Source organism: Artemia sp. Qi Xiang Cuo, chromosome 20, assembly GCF_049724085.1.
Source record: "Artemia sp. Qi Xiang Cuo chromosome 20, ASM4972408v1, whole genome shotgun sequence".
Classification (NCBI taxonomy): Eukaryota; Metazoa; Arthropoda; class Branchiopoda; order Anostraca; family Artemiidae; genus Artemia; species Artemia sp. Qi Xiang Cuo.
Window position 1 is genome coordinate 29,691,010 of NC_142813.1, and position 19,064 is coordinate 29,710,073.

The window sequence follows — 19,064 nt, forward strand, 5'->3', positions numbered from 1 at the left end:
GTCAAACTCTAGAGTCAGAATCAAAGTTAAATTTATTTGATTTTTTTCCAGTCAATCAGGGTTCTGGTAAAGCAATAGTCAGAACCATTAGACCATAGTGGCCGAATAACTGAAGCTTATGAATATGGGATTTTGCAGACACATTTTCCGAAATAGATTCCCAATACGTTACATAACGTTGTCACTCAAAATAATGAAATCTGCAGAAAAGATAAGAACCGAATATAACAGTGTCTAGGAAATTTCAGATTTGGTCAAAATTCAGAACAAGAAACTAATATCTTTGGTGTGTCATGCAATCAGGCTGGGGAAAAAAGATTTTGTGGTAATTTTGCGGAAATCAACGTTACGAGCAATCTACTCTCTCTGCCATCTTTGCTGCAAATCACGATGTTTAGAACAAAGTTTAGGACGGCATTCGGGACGAGGGCTTAATTTTTTTACTCAACAAGTTAATAATAAATATCCAACCTGTCCAGAGCTTCTGCTTCGACTATCACCTCCTAAGACAGTTTCAATTATTTTAATTACTTTTTTTTATCAAATTTAACATTTACCAATTTTTCAAGCCCTGTGAGGGGTAATTAATCTCTCTCTTAACCCCTTCTTTCTCTATTTCGTTGAAATATTCGGTTGTCCTCTATCAAAACATAGTATCTACTTAAAATTTGATTTCTAGTAAAAGTTTTGCTCCAAGTTCGAATTCTGATTTTTTTTTCTGCAGTCCTACAATTTAAATCAAAGGCAAAAAGTTTATAATACAGATGTCCAAATGAACAACTTTTTGGTAGACAATAAATTTGGTGTTCGTGACTGTTGGTTTTTACTTTCTTTAAAAAATCTTTGTTGCCTGATCAAAAAGAGCTTTTTAGACTATTTCATAACAAAAAAAATAATTAGAATTCGATACTACTTATGAAATAAACATAACTTTTCTAGTGATTACTTTTCTAAACGTATGATTAATTAACAAACTCAAACTGATCGTTTGAATAAATTGAGATCTTCAATAAACAGGGCAGCAACGTATTCAAACAGACATGCCCATCATCACAAATAGCTTCAAGGCACGCCTAATTCCCGACACATTTTTTATAGCTTTGCAGGATAGGACTGTTGAATATCCTTTTGACATTGGATTTAATGTTCCAACGCAAGATGTAATTTTTTTTTTCGATAGATGAAATTCAAGATTATCCATCTACAAATTATAATTTTGAAATTCGATTTGTACCCGATTTTGGTATAAAAATACAAAATTTGAATGGAAACATAGGCACAATTTCGTGCCCTAATTTTGACACGAAGAGTTCAATGGTACAGTAAGAATTTCTCTCTTCTGTAGTATCTAAGATACAGCCTAGTATATACGAGGACAAAAACAGATTTCACCGGTTTCCAGGGCTAATCTTTGGTTCCGATTGATACAATTTTTTTAACGCAAAACAGATTGTGGATAGCGAATGTGGGAAGTTCGCAACCGTTGAAATGCAGAAAAATATTATGAGATATTTAGTAGCATATGCATAGGAATAGGGTAAATGTTGTTTGTCAAATGGTAGTGGAAAACAGCTGATAAACGTGATTAGTTTCTTAGTTACTTGCAATTTATGGTTGTACAAAGCTTTCAATTCAGAATAATGGATGCGATTTTTAACGACTTAGTAGAAATATTGCATAAACTTGAAACAAAAAACGGAAGAAATTTAACAGATCACACAAAAACGGCCATTTTTGCGTGCGATCGCATCAGTAGGAACCCAGGGTAAGGGCATCCTGTAAATACAAAACCTAGTATTCAAGTCCATCAAAAAACGTATTGGTATAGAGTGAAAAGGAACAAACTTGAGAAAATCTTCAATTTTCTCAAAAACTTGAAGTATACTAGACTTTGGCAGAGGGAAACCATTGGGGATGCGATCTTTTGCAATCTGGAGGATTTGTCACCTATATTGGGGATGCAGTCTTTCTCAATCTAGAGGGTATAACACCTATATTAAGACTGATATCGAAACCTGTTTAAGTTGTACATATAAAACACTTTAATGATAGGCATACTAATCAGGATCAAAACACCTCACTAATAAAGAATTGGCATCTCAACACCAGCCGTACTTACAAAAATTATTCTTAAACAATCCCTCGAAAAAGCTGTCTAGTATATCTATGTGTTTTTTTTCTGAAAAAAAAAAAAAAAGCCCACTCCTCTACGCCTTATAATTGAAAGAGGCCAAGACTATGAATTGGCACTTTATTTTTAGCACCACAATTAAACAATTGCAAGTAACAGGAGGTTTTGGACTTGCAACTTTAAACATAATTTATTCCTCAATCACACAAGGTTAATTATTCAGAATAAACAGTATACAAGGCACACTTATATCCATTTGGCAACTTAGTTACATTAAAAGCAAAGCTAAAAAAAGAAGATTAGTTTACTAATTCAAGTAGCCTTAGCGAAACACAGAGATAGAGCTTTTGAAAACCATAATTACTCATTCACTTTCAGAAATCTGAGCCTTATCGAATCACTAATGTAAAATGATTTCCTCTGATGTGCCGACCACTAGATATAGCAAAATCTCTATAGAATTAAAACACAATATTAAAAATATAACAATAAAGATGTATATCATAACTGTCTAATCTTAATACTGGCGGGTAGTTGGCAGTGGGCTAATGAGATACGGGTAAATTTTCAAAAATTATCACAAATCTCTAATGCCTCAATCTTCTTCTTCTTCGTCGGGCAATTTTTCTACGAATACGAGGCTGTTGCGTGAGATAAACTTCATTTTCACTAGATTCAGAAAAGCTTATGTCCCCTCTTCCTTCTGTCGAGCTAGAGGAAAGAAAAATAAAATAAATCAAAAGAAAAATAACGTGGTTTGTTGTAATTTTTAACTTAATTAATTTTGTCACACTGAGATACGACTAAATTTCACTTATTTATACAGTTCTTAATTACTTTAGTATCAGTCTTGCCATTATGTCTCACCTATCTCGATCAGTATCCATTTTTAATTCTTATAAATATTTCTATTTATTGTGGGGTAGTCGACTCATTACCTTTTATTAGGAATATTTCGAAAATAATGTACATCCAAATGTCTCTAACGTAATTTCTTTTACAGCCTAAATGATGATGGTGCTGCAAGAAAACATGAAACTCTTCCTTTTTGTTTTTAGAATCTTATTCAAGCACAAAATGTGTTTCTTTATGATTAAATTGGTGCAACTCTGCCATATTGAAACTTCCCTAAACAATTTTAATCCCTTTTTATAAAACAAAATACTTAGTAAAAAAAAATCATTCAGTAGCCTACTGGAAACCCGTTAGATATTAGACTATTTTAACTATAAACTATCTTGGAAATCTTTTTACGGAAATTTGGGATTAGGAATTGGAACATGGAATTTGGACTATTTAAAAAATTTGGACTAGGGAATTTGGAAATCTAATATCCATAGATACCCCTGTTTTTTAAGCTTCTTGTACTTTTGGTTGGTCCTTTTTCTTAAGAATATTTTTAGTTGCATTAATTCCTATTAACTATTATTCTAGGTGTAAACTTTTTTCTCTAAATTACAAATAACTCTTTTTTCTGTTACCGAAAACAAATATATTTTCTTAATCGAAAAGGCTCTCTTTAAACTCGTTTCATATAATTTTTAAATATTATCTAAGAAGAAATAAATGAAGAAAATGTTCAGTTTAATCTATGAGTTTTATCATTGGCTTCTTTTCTTTTATCAAATGTAGGTTGCATACACAGTACAGACAATGTGAAAAAAATTAAAAGTGCTATTTCAAATGTATTTGTTACATCAATGCTGCAAGAAAGCATCTGTGTTGTGTGCTATTCTATTTTTTATTTTCTTTTTGTTTTTCCACAAAGAGAATAAATAGAATATGACACAACGAAAGGAAAAGTATTTAAGAGAAGAGTGGCAGCGTTTTCTGTTTTTGTTTTTTTTTTCTATACTCTCTATCATCGATTTTAAGGCCAATGGTAGCCCTCTTTTCTTGTAGTAAAAACAACAACAAAATAAACAGATAAATTATTGTGCTCACCCTATCCATCAAACAGTTTAAAACTTAAAATCTACATCAAAGCGTTCACTGCCAACTGTAAAAGTAATGTTAAAGCGGAAATTTGGAAAGAATCAATGCAGGAGCTACCACTTGTAAAAAATATAGGCTTTGATGACCCATTTTTACCAGAAACTTTTCTTCTGGATTTAGCCCCTTCGTCGACTCGGTCGTTCTGTGTGTCAACCAAGGATGAAGATTGCGGTTTCATCCTTCTATAAAGCAGCATGAAAGGTAGAAAATCTTTTTTAAAACATATACTGACAGAATAAGATAGTTCAAGATTATAAAAGCACATAGGCTAAATCAATTTCTATTCAACAGTTTAAAGGTTACAGAAAAAAGAAGCATAGAAAATCCCTAGTCGGAACAGTCATAATCTAAAACTTTTTCCACGCAACAATTGAGATTGTCGTTTAGCAGCGCTTAGTCAAATTACAAACTACAGGAGCCACCGCGAACATTTTTTGTATTGAAAATTTTCTATCCAACAATGCATACATAAATTTAAATGTCATCTTCTCAGTTTCTAGCGAAAATAAAGTTAATTTCTATAACGGTCGGGTAAATACTGTGCAATTCCAGGCATGAGAACTTTAACTTCGTCAAAACATCCGCCCCTTAAAGCGCCTTGTATCCAGGCTTTAGTGTTTTAATTTTTTGTCTCATTTTATTTTTTACTGATCCCCACACCAATAGTTATTGGTGCCTTTGTTAAATTATCATATTAAAATTCTTCATATATCAAAGATTTATAAGCGGATTTTATCTCAGAAAACTGAGGATATAGCCAAAGAAGGATTTATTCGTCTTTTGCTAAGAATGAAACGTTATCAATCTTCAAAAAAGTCTAAAAAAGTAGAAACACTGGTTTAACCCCCACCCCCTGGTGGTGATGATACCTAAATTATATGATAATAATATAACTATTTGGTGGCTGAATTACATAGTTATATGATACCTAAACAAATTGTTTCAATGGTCACCTCCCCTTGTCAAACAAAAACAACGAATCCCCCCCCCTCTTAAAAAAGGAAGAAATAATTAGATATTTGAAGAAAATGTGTCTTGTTTAAAACCTTGTTCAATTATCATATTAAAATTTTTCATATATCAAAAAAATATAAACGGATTTTATCTCAGAAAACGGATGAGATCACCAAGCATCAGCATAGTACAAGAAATGAACAAAAAAAAACAAAAAAAAACGATAATCCAGAGCCAAAGAAGGATTCATTCATGTTTTAATAAGAATGAAACGTTACCAATCTTCAGAAAAGGCTGAAAAAGTAGAAACACTGGTTAAACATCCACCCCCTGGTGGTGGTAATACCTAAACTATATGACAATAATGTAATTATTTGGTGGCTGATGCCTAATCATATGGTTATATTATACCTAAACGAATTGTTTCAATGGTCACCCTCCCCCTTGTCAAACGAAAACGACGGATCCCCCTCCCCCTCTTAAAAAAGGAAGAAATAATTAGATATTTGAAGAAAATGTGTCTTGTTTAAAAACTGTATTCAAATTATGCTTATTGCTATCACTGCCTGTTACCTAAAAACACCAAGACAAAAATACGCTTAGATTGCAGGGAGGGATGGTATACATGACTTTCATAGGGGGAGGGGGCTTGACAATAAAAAAAAGTGCATTTCAGGCCAATATTTTGGAACCTTTTCGTGTTGGAGGGTCCTTTGAACCACTCTCAGGGGGGAGCTCCCTGCTCTCTTAGTGTTTTCTTTTTACTCAAAACTACTTTGATAGTAGTCTTACAAACGAAATCTTATCTTATCACACCAAAAGTTAATAAATATGTTTAGATTTATAATATAATTAGTCGTAACGGTAGTCTTTCACGGAAAAACCTAAAAATGCTTCAGAAAGAATTATTTAACATCAAATTACCTTGTACAAGGGGTAACATTAACAGAAGATAGACTGTCACTATAAAAATCTACAGGATTGTCTTGTTGTATGCTTAGCTTGTGGATGCAACCTCTAAAACCGTGCTTATGGATTTTACCGGTCATCAATGGAACATCAGGAACTCCTCCTAGAATAGAGAAAAAAATAATATAAAAAAGATAAAAAAAAATATTTATTCAACCAGCTATGCAGACTGCACTGCCTTTCCATCATAGAAGAATAAAACAGTTCCAATAAATTATTTCCAAAACCCACAGAGGCCAAATCAGGGGAATAGAGGGGTTGCGAAGGTATATGGATCTTGAATTTAACTAAAGAGCAAATAATACAGGGTGCGTTGGCTGGCAAAGAAACTAATTCTTTTCTTTCCAGAGGACAGGTGTTTACCACAGAACATTTTCTCACAAGCGCTGAGGGAGACTTTTGTAGTATTCTTGGTTCACTGTCTACACCCTAAAACTTCACACAAACGCGTTGTTCCAAATTCTCCATTATTTTGCACAATTAACAGCCTCCCAAGACACACAAATACCCGCGCTCGTCGGGCTGCTAAGTTGTACTAAAGAAAGATATCTCAGTACTTGCTTTAACACGGATTAGGCATGCTCAAGGCCAGCACCTCCATTTCATTACAAAAACATAGCATCACTTCGCCTTCGTCTCGCTACAGTGGCGAGACATGCATACATGTCGTGACGGATTTTCTGGTTTTTCAGGCAATAGGCAATTGTCAAAGAAAAAGAAAGAAGAAAACGGCAGAATAAAAAAGAAAGAAGAAAACGGCAGAATATAACACTTACCTATGTAGATGCTACCACGTGTGTTCATCATTTGGAGTGTTCCACCACTTTGGCCTTGCTCATTATAAAAACTATCCACTTCAAGTGAGCCATCTCTAGCTGTTCTTCTGGCGACTATTCGATGCCTTTTTCCATCAATCACTTTACCAGGAGCCACAATTCTGGCTGGCCCAGATCCTAATTCGTAGCTGAATTCCACAAAGCCATGAACAACTGAAAAATTTATTCATATAAACCAATATGATTTGTTTATATTTCTAAGACAACTTGGAAATAAAGCTGGAAAAAAATTAAAGTTTTAAGTTTCAAAAATAATTATAATTGAATCAAGAATTTAACGACTGATACAAAAATCTGAAACATTATGCATTAGTAAAAGGCCTTTGAAAGGGATTCCCAGCTTCTTTGCGGTATGCTGTTTCAAAAGTACATACTATTCCTGCCAATCTTTGGCCTAGTTTCATCTTGAGGTGTAACTTTTAACTGGTGAGGTGGCATTTTGTTAGATCCTACAGAGGTGAGTACAAGGACGGTTTTGAAAAGCAAACTGTTTATAACACGATCCTACGATAGTATTATATCAATAACGACAATGTTGAAAGGTATGAGATGCGATTCTTACACTCTGATATAACACGATCCTAGATGTTTTTTAAAAATGGCCCTGAGTTCCTGAGCAATATCAATAATTGAGCCCAAGAGCAAAAATTGGCATTATTGAATTGGTGTGAAAAATTGGCATAAATTACAGAGATATGAAAAATCTTTGATTTACTTGACCCCCCTTTATCAGTGATAAATATTTGTGTTAGTTATTGTTTTGGAGCTGCTTATTTTACATCCTTAAGTTCTTTAGCCAAGGAGACTAAAATTCATGAAAAAAGGATGCAAATTTCAAGCATACACCAGTAAGTTCCTCTACCAAAGAGATACTAGTGCACAACAAGTAGATCAAGGTATGTCCTCCCCTGAAAAAAGGCATTAAACTTTTTTTTAATTAGTTTAAACTTGTTTCTCTACGTTCTTGGGCAAAGGGTAAACCAATGCACAAAAATAGGAAACAAATTGGTTTGCCCCAAATAGAAGCCTAAAAAGTAAAGGAACTACAGCTGACCAAACATTTTGACTGAATATTTGTGTTTTGCATAAATATCAAAGTTACAGTCCAGCACTTTAGTTCAGCAGAAAACCCTAACGAAACCCTACAAATATCGGAACAACTAGCCCGAGATAATAACGAAAAGTAACAAAAATAGAAACTCGATTAATAAAAGAAAATAACCTAATTCAAAACAATGTTTTTAGAGAAACCTTTCTCGAAGGGAATTAATCTCAAAGAGATTTAATCCTCAAATAGATTAATTCTCAAAGAAAATTAATTAGCCTAAAACAAGTAAAGTATAAAAACCCAAAGAAAAAAACCCTTAGGCGAAAACCTAATACAAGCAGAAGTAAAGTAGTCAATTATGTCAACTACGTAAAACTTAAAAAGGACATAATTTACTATTATTGAATAAAATAAACCTGAAACGAACAGAAATTACCACAAATAAGAGTAGGGTTACCGGCCCTTTAACCCTTCTAAAGAGTAAATTATCATTTGTGCTTTCTCGAAAGAAAAAAATATTTTAAGTAATTTTTTAATATTATAACATTAAAAATCTGAAATTTATCAAGACTTTCAAGAATTGATAAAATAATGGTGAAAAAAACCTAATTTCATTGGTTTGATACGAAGTAAATTTTTTATTTTTACCATCTTTCTCTTACAAACAATCTATCGAAATAAGTCAAAAAACAATTTTTGATTCAATATTAATTCGCCAATTCCAAATAACTGATTCATAAAACTAAACCGATTACTTTACAATTACCAATGATCATTTTAAATACTTTATTTATACAAAAATACTTTGAAATGAAATAAAACAAAGAGAAAATTAAAAAAAAGAGTGAGAGTTTTAAATAGTATAATTAAGTTGCAGGCCACAAATGTAATTATGCTAAGAAATATTTTTTCTTTCTTTTAACCTAGATTAGTATTGTGATTTTCTCCCTTTTTTCTATTGATGTTTTAACAAACAGAAACCTATTTTTTTAAAGCAAAACACAACTGACACTATCCCTTAGAGGGTTCGAAGAGGCGGTAGCCGCAATCTTAATTCTGGTAGCTTTTATAAACCTTGATTAGCATTGTGATACCCTTTTGTTGTTGTTTTTGTTGATGTTATGAGAAATAGAAACGCATTGCTCTATATGATGATCGTTTTAGTAAAGCGCAAGTGACATCCTAACTTTTCGAATGTTTTGAGGAGGCAGCAGGTTTATCCTTGTTTGTGGTAATTTCTGTCCGTTTTAAGCTTGAATTAACTATTTATTTTAATTTCTTTTTAGTTTTCATTTATTCATCCGTAGTAATATCTGTTATTCTTAGCTTTGACTTGATCATTTGTTTAATATTTTTCGTTTTATGCTTCATTTATTCAATAATAATGATTTTTGTTTGGTTTAAATTCAAATTGTTATATTACTTTATTTCAGCTTGTTTTACGCTTTAAAACCGCTCTCTAATTTCATAGAAATTCTTTTTTTAAAAACTGTTTTTTAGTTTCCTAATAAGAAAGTTATCAACTAAGCAAAACTAATATTTTGTTTAATTTTTTATATTTCTGACAAACAACGCTTTAGCTAAAAAAATAGTTTCACTGACCTTTAGGTATGGTTTTCTCTACTGAATTAAAAAATATAATCAGAATCGTCCCCCGCATTCGGTATGTCTCTAATATATAATTGAATACTTTTGTGAAATTTGAATGCACTGGAAAATATTTTTCCAGAAATATTGTTTTATTTGACATAGTATGCTTACTCCAAGAACTTAACCATTTGTTTTTCTTCACTGAGACATAAAAACTCAACAAGAAAAGAGTTCAAAACGCATAGAAGGAAACTAAGGGCAATAGAAAATACCTGATTAAAATTTTGAATCCAGCCATAATAAGCTACTTGGGTAACCTTCCAAAAACTATTTTGGTATATGCGTAGAGAAGTACCTATAGAGAGGAAAACGTGTTGAGAAAACAATTCTTACTTTATAATATGCAGAATTTTGCTAATAAATTACACAGATGAACATTTTATAATAAATATCTTAACAAAAGATTATTGTCAATAAATTTTTCCCAATAATGTTTAATTAATTTTGAAAAGTCTGCTAAATGCAGCACTTTGAACTCAAGATTCTGGCCTTTTTCTGAAACAAAACGCTATTGTCTTTAGTCAATAGACTTTTTTCATGAATTTCATATTAACGCCACAGCAATTACTTTAGCGTCCTCTACAAAACAAATTTGTAGAGGGTGATCTGTTTCAGTGATTATTCAAAACTGAAGAAAAGCTGTTAAAAAAATTCATAAATAAATTAAAGAAAATAGAAAAAAAGTAAAATAAGTGAAGATAAGCTTAGCTGCATGTAAAATGTGTTAATTACAATTATTCTGCATATTATCAAGTAAGAATTGCGTTCTTAACAGGCATATACTTCTCTACTTCTATTACTTCTCTAGGCCTATACCACTACTTTAGCTTTTCTCATTAGTATTGACACACCATTTTCTAAAAAAAAACAATTAAATTTAAATTTTCGGGTAATTGAAATAGTGGCCGATGAAAATTAAGAATGAACTTTAAATTCGTCGTGTGAAATTTTATCATAGCCAGGATAATTAGTTCTTGAGCCAAAAACATTAATTTTGTTGCTCATCAAAATTAAATATACGTATTTTACTTAAAAAATTAAAATTTTATTGGTGATTTTTCTTAATATCGTCGCGAAGATCAAGCCGTAAAGGTTTCTTACAGTATTAGACACGGATCAACAAGAACAGAATTGCTTACTGGCTATTGAAAGATAATCTTGTCCCCTTCCATCGATCTCAGGTTTTTGTCCATGCCAAAAAAGAATACCGTTCGAGTCAGTTGTAGAAAATACAATGGCGATAGTTTCTAGGACACCTGATGAAGTATGTGGTAGCATAAGCCTGTCTAACTCGACATAACTGTTGCCGCTAAAGCTTGCTTCTGATCCAAAGGTTGTTCCTAAAAAAGATAAATTTTGTAAATGGAGAAGAAAGAATGTTCGGTAACAGAAAAAAAGACTAGCTAATTTTAACTGAATATATTAACGTTTCTAAACTAAGGTTCCCAAAGACTCTTCTGCGGAAATGAGAGACCAATGATGAAAAAAACATGAAATATAAATAGCATAGATTTAGTAAAGGACCTTGTAGAACTTCACTTGTAGTGAGGGGTTCAACAAGAGTGAGACAAATCGAGAAAATATGGTATTTAATAGGCCATATAGACGAATAATTGAAAACTGAATTCAATTAGGCCAAACCATAGGTATATCAATTTTTTTTTATCGCTCAAAATGTCCACAGATTTTTTGGAACTTCCTGGAATGGTAGCGCTGGAGCAATACTCTATTTTTTTTTTTTTTTTTTTTTTCTACCCCATGAATCTTGTTTGTTGCGAGAGAAAGTGCTAAGGGTCTGACCTCTGCAATTTTCACTTTCAAAAACATCCATGTGTTTTTTTCCGGCCATTTCGAATGAAAGGGAGAGGGCTGGGTCGTAAAAAGTTGGACTAAAGTCATTTGACTAGAGTCTGGAAGGTCTAATGCCCTTTTCAACAGTTGAAAGTGATTAGTTATTCAAACCCCGTAACCCCCCCCCTGGATACGACCTTGGCAAGGGCCATAAACTATGCAAATTGCCAATTGTTTGCAGATTGGTTTTGTAGTGTAAAATCGGGTTCTGTTTGATCTTGGGTATCTGATTGGCTCGAACCTCTTAGGGAATATTCCCTTGACCAAGAGAAACACCCAAGTTTCTGAGAAAGGGAGCGTTAGGGGGCCCAAAAATAGATCCAAAAGTATTTTATCCCTAATTAGTCTGAAGCTTACAGTCGTAAGTCCTTAAGCCAAAAGGAACCCAATTTAAAGACAAACATTTTGGGGTAGGAATCCCCAAATAGGGGGCTCCACAAAGGACCAAAAACTATTTTTCTCAATCAAGTCAAAACATATAACCTAAAGTTTTTGGGTTAGGGGAATGACGATGCAGAAGGAGACAAATTTTTGCAACCACAAACAAAATGTTTGCACTTTTTATTTGTCAAAGACAGGTGTATCCGTTGAGAAAAAATAGAGGGTGGGGGGGGGGGGAAATATTTTTCAAAATCTAAATGGGGCAATATTGTTGCTTTTTTCAGTTTTTTTTTTTGCTAATGAGGAACACTATTTTTTAATGAAAGTATCAAAATCTGATGTTTTTCAAAATCTTAAGGGGAGAGGGGTGAACAGCCAGCCCACCTCCAGTTGGCACCACTGTTCTAAAGTAGCTTACCATCCTCACACGTCTTTCCAGACCATCCTTTTGGACATAAGCATCTAAATTCATTTCCTGCAATAACCACACAAACTCCCTCGTTTTTGCAAGCTATACCAGAGCTACATGCATCCTCTTTTCTTTCGCAATCTATGCCACTAAATCCAGGAGGGCATTCGCAAGCATAATCATCTGGACCATATCCTAAAATAATAAAAATAAAGTACAGAAATTTTTGTACACTATAATTTTAATAGTATCTGTGATTAGATGATTGAGTTTATCCACCGATGCTACTGTCAGTACAATTTTTCCATGTTCTAATTCGTGAACGAAAGTTTTAAGCTAAACATTTTTGTTGGACTGCTAAGATACTTTCAGTCGACTAACAATTTTAGTGGCATGAGAAATCATTGAAAGGCCCCAATACAAAAAAAAAAATGAAACTAAAGTTTATGTTTCACAGTCTTATGTTTTACAAACCCTTGTGAAAATCATGACGCAAGTAGTAGTGTTTAATCCAGTCATATGCATCCTCTAGTTGACCTGATAAATAAAACTTAATACCATTCCTAAAGAACTATATCTATGCTCTTTCACAGCCTGGATACACTTACGCTCTTTTGATTTAGCAAAATTTTAAGAGCAGAAGTAGTAAAACAAGTAGCCTCAAAAGTTTGAGCTTAATACCATCACTTGTTCTTGGTATAACTAGCATATAAACAGTGAGTTTTGATTTAATTTTAAAGCAACATTTAGTTTTTAAGCATATGGGGCAAATTGCATAACCGTGGGGGGTTGACCAACACAATAACCCTAAGAATATAGATACTAGACCGTTCAGCTATGCTGAATTAAATGGTTGTCTTGAAGTTTTGATTGGAAGTGTCTGCAAAACTACGATCTAAAGAGGAGGGCTGATTTCCCTCCAATCACTTTTGACACTTTTGACTCTATCACTATTGACTCTTAAAAGGGAACTAGAACTTCCAATTTCAACCAAATGATCAACTTCTAAAGTTTATACAACCATCCCTTCCGTAAGAACAATAAATGCCCCAGGGGTTACAACCCTCGCCCTCAAGCTCTGGTGGTTAATCAGATTAATCAGATCTCAAAGTTCAATAATAATGTTAAAAGCCATCCGTGGTTTGAAATCCTCCGCCAGTAGAACCCAGTGTGTTTTTGTTTTCTCAATGGTTTAACCAGCCTTTTCTTGCTAGCGAGTATTACATTAGTGTCTAAAACTTGTGCTTTTATGTGTTTGGTTTTTGTCGTGTATATTTGTCTTGTTTATCTTTTTCTTGTATTTTTATGTACGGGTAATAAATATTATTATTATTATTATATTATTATGAAAAGCTGAATATAGTAGCCAGTTCATTTTAGAAATTACAAGCATCAGTTGGTAAATACATAAAGTTAGATAATGAATTCCAAGTTATTCAGTGGTCTAGAAAACAAACACATACGGAGAAGGCTTTGATTCCCCCTGAAATATCATGATTCCTACAATTATTTGTACCATTTCTTAAAATTTCTGAACAAGTAACGAAAGTATATGATTCGTGAACAGTTCACGAAAATATATGTTGGGAGGGGGGCAAATATATTTATTACAATTTAAGGGAACCATTTTTTCCTGTTTTTAATGGAAATACCAATAAAAATGTCTTATCTTCAATAAGACACCAAAAAAGCTACTTTACAAAATCTAGGGCGACAATGCTCCCCTACCGCCCAGTTAGAGCCACTGTTCTCTGCCCCCCCCCCCCCCTATATTCTTATGGTAAGGAAGTACATATTTGAACCTTTCTCTAACTTAGCTAAATCTATTTTTACAACAGGAAAATTTTCCAAAAAGTACACATTCCCACTGAGTAAAAATGTTCTATTTAACTTTTACAGTATTTGCCGTTCCCTATAGATTTATTCCAGGTCAACCTATTCCTAGTCAATCTTTGATTTGTCATAGTTAAAGGACAAAACGATTTAATCAATCGTCATAGGAATTCGTCTATATTGCAGTTGAACGTTTACAAAATCGTATGGGACATACCAGTGTCAGTGCATTCTCCTCCATTCCTACATGGAAGGCTGGCACAAGCACCTTCACCTGCATCACAATTTTGTACATTCGCAGACTCCACAGCACTTTTGATCATATCTAAATTCAAACTGGATACGGTTATCTGGAAAAGACCCACAGCTAATAAGTTGCCAAATAAATACCGACTTATCATTTTGATATTGAAAAAAGATGAGAAAGACTAGAAAGATGAGATAGACTTGAGTAGAAGATAACCCAATAAATACAAAACTAAATAATCAAAAAAGCTTAGTGAAAGAGGAGGGAAATCAAGACAAAAAAATTGAAAAAGAAAGAAATACTTGGGAGGAAATCAAGATAACCATGAGACCCAAAATTATATCAGAGCAACATGCAACAAGTTAATAATAATAATAAAAACAACGGAACCAAAAGCAAACAAATGTACATATATTGTTCAAGTTGTAAAAAAACAAACAAGGAAAATCAAAGAATTTACTCAAACTTAAAAGATAAAACTAAGAAAAAACACAGTGGACAGAGAAAGCAATAGCAATAGAAAACAAGACTTTACGATAATGTGATGAAAAGATATAGGATAAATAAATTTGACCAAATGAAACAGACATATCATTTATTCACATATACGTACATAATCTTCACGACGCCTAGTTTAAACCTAATTAATTAAAATAACAGAATTACTAGATATGTGTATGGGACGGTAATCTTGAAATTATTAGTCTTTCTGATATCATTAAAACGCAAGAAGAAACAGAAATTCATGGATGATGCAAAGTTATCTGCTGCTTACGTGGCTCTGGACATGAGGTTTCCCCTGTCCAAATTCTCCATTATTAGGGCGGTCTAAGCTCTTGGAGCGGATGGAGCCTACCCCAAGGATTCTCAATGTCATATATAAATGCTTCTCAATGCCAAACATATAAAAGGATTCTCAATGCCAAACATATAAAAAGTTGAACGGAGGAGGAAGGGTAGGTGAGAGTATACCGCCTCCGACACAAGTAATATTTTTAGAATGAAATAAGAGCAAGAGATGCATTTAATAGAGATGCAATAGAGATGATGTTTCTACGAAAATGATCCTTTGACTCTGCTATGCCTAAGCTAAAGGAGACAGAATTCGTAGATTTTATAAAATTTAGGAATGCATCCTTTTCCTGAATTTGTGCCAATGTGCTATGTCTTCTTTTTATTGTCTGAAAATGGCAAATATAAGAAAAATAGAAAAGGAAAAAGGGAATTGACTTACATTTGAGACGCATCCATTCAAAGGCTGGTTAACCCCAACACCAGGCGAGATTTTGACCTTCTGCCTATCCCATCCACCAATATATAAAGAAGTTTTTAGGTTCAGACCACCCATCGTACCAGGGCTTTTCCCTTTCGTAACCGGCATATCATTTACGATCAATGAGCCATCTCGTAAACTTCTATCTGCTTTTATGGTTATCCATTCACCAGCCCTGATGGGTCTCTCACTTTTTAGTATAGCTGGTCCTGATCCAGTATCAAATCGGAACTCCACGTGACCGTCTTTGATCGCAATTGAAACAAAATCTCCCTGGCCATCACTATTTTGTCCACAGTAAAGGATTACGGAGTCTTTTAAATCATTTGTCTTAAATTTGATGTTTGTAATGAGTCTGTAAAAACGAATACGGTTAATGAATAGATAAGAAAACAAACATTTAGCTCGTACATCTATTATTTTAAATGACCCCCCCCCCCCCCACCATCTGTCTGCAGATACACATAAATTGTAAATTTCTTATGTTTTCTTTGTTTTCAATGGGTTATTGATGCATTATTTTTCAACTTTTTGGAGTATTTTAAGAAAAGGTGGAAAACAGAATAAACTCCCCAAAAAAAGTTAAATAACCGTTCTGAACCAAGGTAATAAATTCCAAAAAAATATCCTTTTTATTGCAGGAAATAAATTATAAGAGTATTTCATTCCAAATTCTAAGCTGACGTTAAAACTCCTTACCAAAGCAATCTCTAAGTGGGGCTAAAGTAAATATGTCAAAAAACTTCAACTGAAGGAAACCCAGGTTTTAATTTACAGTGAATTTTCTAATTTTCCAACAACTATAATATCATACAATTTTTTTTTTTCAATTTTTGGCTTTGGTAGGGAAGAACAACAAACAAAAACAAAACTATTTTTAAAAGAAAGCAGCATCCGTTACGAATTATTCAAATACTTTGGCTCTGCCTTTAATAGTTGCAAAAGTGAAGAAGAAAAAATCGTCTAAAATTCGATAAAACAAACCAAATTAGAAAAATCAAAGAACATGCGCTACATCCACTTCTCGTGGGTAAAAGAGGTGCAGAAATTGCAGTAAATGAGCCTTATCTTAAGCGCATATAAATTCTGACAGTAATGAATTTCTAAAGTAGCTTCTGTGACAATGAGCCTACTACTTTTTTTGTTGCTCATTATTTCTCCTGCTTCACAAGTTCCTTGTGTAGAGCCAAAATCTCTACCAAAGGCTAAAGCAACTAGTTCAAAATTGAAAAAAACTCTAAATACTGGAAATACTCCAGAAATGTTTAATCTGGCAACTAGAAAGCCTTGTTTAAAATTTTCTTAAACATGATTTTACAGCACTCCCTACATTATTCTGTTAGTAAGTCATAAATAAATCGGTTTTAATTGAAGGATTCGCAAAGTACTGGAAATAAAGACGAAATTCTATATATTTAAACGAAATTTTATATCCGTTGCAGAAATTTGGGCAAATTTCCTTTTGAAGTAGTAAATCCCAAAAGAATTTACGCCTATGTTTCTATCTTTTGAACTATCTCGGGCCAAGCAAAAAGCAGGTTTCCCCAAGTTGGGCGGGAGGAAGTCGTAAGGAAGGACTTAAGGGGAATTAGAAATTCTTGGGAGTGTGTAAATAGGGAGGCTTTAAATAGGATAGGATGGAGAAGCGTGTGTGGCTGTGTTGGCCTCAGGTGGTTTGGTGATGCAGTGTGTTGTTAGTAGTAATTGGAATTTTTTTGCTCAAGCTAAAATATGTGATATCAATAGGATACCTAATGTGTAATTTAATGATACATTTAGAATCTCCATCACCCATAGTTATATCGTAATAATTTGTTGAAATTCAATTTTTTTCCAATATTTGAGTATTTTCGATAAATAAACTCATGGTTTAAGATATTTGTCTAATGTAAATTTTTATTCTATGCAAAAATGAATATTTTGTTGTATGTCTTAGGTTTTCCATTTTTTTTTTATTTTTTTTTTATATTTGAGGAATTATATTTTTTCTAAGCATCAGAAACTCTACCAAAAAAAAATAATCAAAAATCATTATTTAAGAACTATAACTTTTCGAAGAAACTAACTGGATTCTGTACTTACGTTATACAATCGTATTAAAAACATTCCAAATAATTTTTTTATTCCTAACGCCAATAGCCTAAACCATTCAAACAGTGGTTGAGATGACAGCCTTTTATGATCAACCTCGTATTTGAGTTCTAAACTAAAAATAATACTCTGCATATGGGGTTCCTTATACACCTAAATAAACTTTTAGAAACAGTTTGTTCTATCTAAGAGGATGAAATTTGGATATGCCTGAGGGCCTCATTAAGGTTTAATCCGACATTACACCTCAGTTAAAAACAATTGTAATATTACTTTTACCCTTGCGTAGCCAGATTAAAAAGGCAGTGTTATTTGACGATATTAAAACTAGAGATCTAATATATGGCTTCTTGTAACTTGTAAATCCTCCTTGACTGATCAAAACAAATTATAAATGTACAGATCTTACCTCCGAAGGGCTTTTGGTGTCTGATAAGCTATATAAGCACCATCCTTAAAGGAGGGAACAAGGACTTTAATTTCTTCCTCGCATTTGGCCCCTGTCGTGCCCATTGGGCAATAACACTGAAAACTTGCTCCTTCATTCACACATCTACCACTGCCACAGCCACCTGCCAAAACAAAGTTTTTATTTCACATCATTAAAAGCTTAAATAACTTTGAAAAAATGTTCTCTGGTTCTTAACCACATATAAAAGATTTCTCTCGAAAAGCTCATTCTTTTTACTTGGGTAGAAAACTGAACCGTGTAACGTGAGGAAAGTTTGGATGGAAAACTGGATTGTGTAAAGTATATACATGTATACATAAGACGGACCTATTGGACCTCCGTGGGTAAGATGTTTGCATACATGCTTCAAGGGAAGGTATAAAAGACAAAAGTTTCAAGGTGAACAGCCAAACTTTTTGGGATTTTTTTTATACAAAAGCTTATAATTTCGAGCATGGCAACTTTTAGGGAGGGTTATTGTTTGACTCTTAAGAGAGGCAATTTGATAATTTTTAGAAAAACGTCACTCAGGCTTTCCGCATACTACCAAGAGCTTATCTTTGGAAGCATTGTCATTAGGGGCATCATGCTTATAGAGTTGAGTCCATAGCTGAAAGCAGATCGAGAACCAATGATTAACATAAATGACCAATGATTATATATATATATATATATATATATATATATATATATATATATATATATATATATATATATATATATATATATATATATATATATATATATATATATACATATATATACATATATATATATATATATATATATATATATATATATATATATATATATATATATATATATATATATATATATATATATATATATATATATATATATATATATATATATATATATATATATATATATATATATATAAAAAAAAAAAAAAATAATATATATAATATATAAATATATATATAT

At 32.7% G+C, this 19,064-nt stretch overlaps 1 protein-coding gene across 1 annotated transcript in view; it reads right to left on the reverse strand.

The window, feature by feature from the left end:
• Window positions 1–2,196: 2,196 nt before the first annotated feature.
• The window catches only part of trol (terribly reduced optic lobes), a 369,703-nt gene continuing 352,835 nt past the window's right edge, over window positions 2,197–19,064 (reverse strand). The window contains exons 67-74 of the mRNA XM_089106068.1: window positions 18,078–18,240; window positions 15,539–15,932; window positions 14,275–14,407; window positions 12,234–12,419; window positions 10,723–10,923; window positions 6,826–7,038; window positions 6,005–6,152; window positions 2,197–2,842 (exon numbers count right to left, since the gene is read on the reverse strand). Coding sequence (XP_088962194.1) covers window positions 2,719–2,842; window positions 6,005–6,152; window positions 6,826–7,038; window positions 10,723–10,923; window positions 12,234–12,419; window positions 14,275–14,407; window positions 15,539–15,932; window positions 18,078–18,240 — 1,562 coding nt within the window. The 3' untranslated portion in view covers window positions 2,197–2,718. The remainder of the gene's footprint in view (window positions 2,843–6,004; window positions 6,153–6,825; window positions 7,039–10,722; window positions 10,924–12,233; window positions 12,420–14,274; window positions 14,408–15,538; window positions 15,933–18,077; window positions 18,241–19,064) is intronic.